Source organism: Austrofundulus limnaeus, unplaced genomic scaffold (genome assembly GCF_001266775.1).
Source record: "Austrofundulus limnaeus strain Quisiro unplaced genomic scaffold, Austrofundulus_limnaeus-1.0 Scaffold495, whole genome shotgun sequence".
Classification (NCBI taxonomy): Eukaryota; Metazoa; Chordata; class Actinopteri; order Cyprinodontiformes; family Rivulidae; genus Austrofundulus; species Austrofundulus limnaeus.
In genome coordinates, this window is record NW_013952897.1 from 153,279 (window position 1) to 154,529 (window position 1,251).

General features: G+C 40.8%; 1 protein-coding gene across 1 annotated transcript in view; it reads right to left on the bottom strand.

Moving 5' to 3' along the window:
- Window positions 1–1,251, bottom strand: part of foxk2b (forkhead box K2b) — a 17,513-nt gene that overhangs the window by 7,217 nt on the left and 9,045 nt on the right. Inside the window, exon 2 of the mRNA XM_014025725.1 lies at window positions 380–574. Within this exon, the coding sequence (XP_013881179.1) occupies window positions 380–574 (195 nt within the window). The remainder of the gene's footprint in view (window positions 1–379; window positions 575–1,251) is intronic.

The window sequence follows — 1,251 nt, forward strand, 5'->3', positions numbered from 1 at the left end:
GCACTTTGGTTCCCAAAGTTGGCCTTGGAACCCAATTATGGGTCATGAAGCACCTTGGATAATCTCCAGAAATCAATTTAAAGGGTAATAAAATACTTTATGATGTAATATTTTCCCTATAATTATTACAAAAACACAAAATAAGTATAAATTAGTATTTATATTTGTGTACAAGCTGTTTAGATTGTCAAAAGTCTGTGTTTTTAGGGTTATTAACAAAGTCCATGTACTCAGACCAGTAATATTTGGGGTCACAAGTTTTCGCCATGGATATTTTGTGGGTCAGAAGATAAAAAGTTTGGGAACCACTGGTCTAAAACATTAATTAGTGAAATAAAGCCAATGAGAGGAAGAGGAGTCCGGTTCTGAACGGATCTACCTGATGGTGCCAGTGGGCGATGGCAGGGGGCTCATTAGGTGAGCGATGTTGTCTGGAATGTTGATGGTCAGGGGGGAGATCTGGGGCTGTACGGGTTTCACTGGGGACTCCGGGGCCTCGCGCTTCGCCTTCTTCCCACTGGGCAGGGCCGTGAAGGTGATCTTAATGTTGGTGCTGGGGAACCTGAAGGTGCACCTGCGAGAAGAAAAAACAACAGGGGGGGTCAGAAACAAAGAGCCGACCGACGGTCTGAGCGTGGCCTCGTCAYGTTTCAGGGCTCGTTCGGAGGCTCGCTGAGGTTCTGATGGCCCAGTTTGAAGAGGGAGCGACGGTCTCTGTGGAAAACAAAGCTAAATAAAGCAAAGCTATAAAAAAAGACGTGTTTGAAATGTTTCTAAGAACCGGTGCTGGTAACTTCATCTGAGCAGGACGGTGATGATCACAACCATGCTCATCAAATTCACACTTCTGGAGCAGATTTAACCCTGCCGTTCAGACAAAAAGCTGCTTCTTGTTCAGCAAACTGTGTTTTTCCCWTTTAAATCCATGATGGCATTTTTTGTCGTTTTGCACAGTTTGAGTTGTGTTTCCATCCAGAGAGGAGGAACAAAAACTAAGGGATAAATCTTGTGCCAGCAGGAAGTGAATTTGAATTTCTCAGATAATAAATTAATAATAGTTTTACCTCTAAAAATCATATTTTATTAGTTTTATCCATTTTCCTCATTCAGCAACCTATTAAATTTCTGTTTTGTTATGTTTTATAGCTATAACCAAGTTTATTAATGCGTGAGAAATCCACATTTTTGGTTTTTTTTTCCCAGTCAGTGTTTAATACAGCTGCAAAATCAATTGTGAAAATATTTATGATG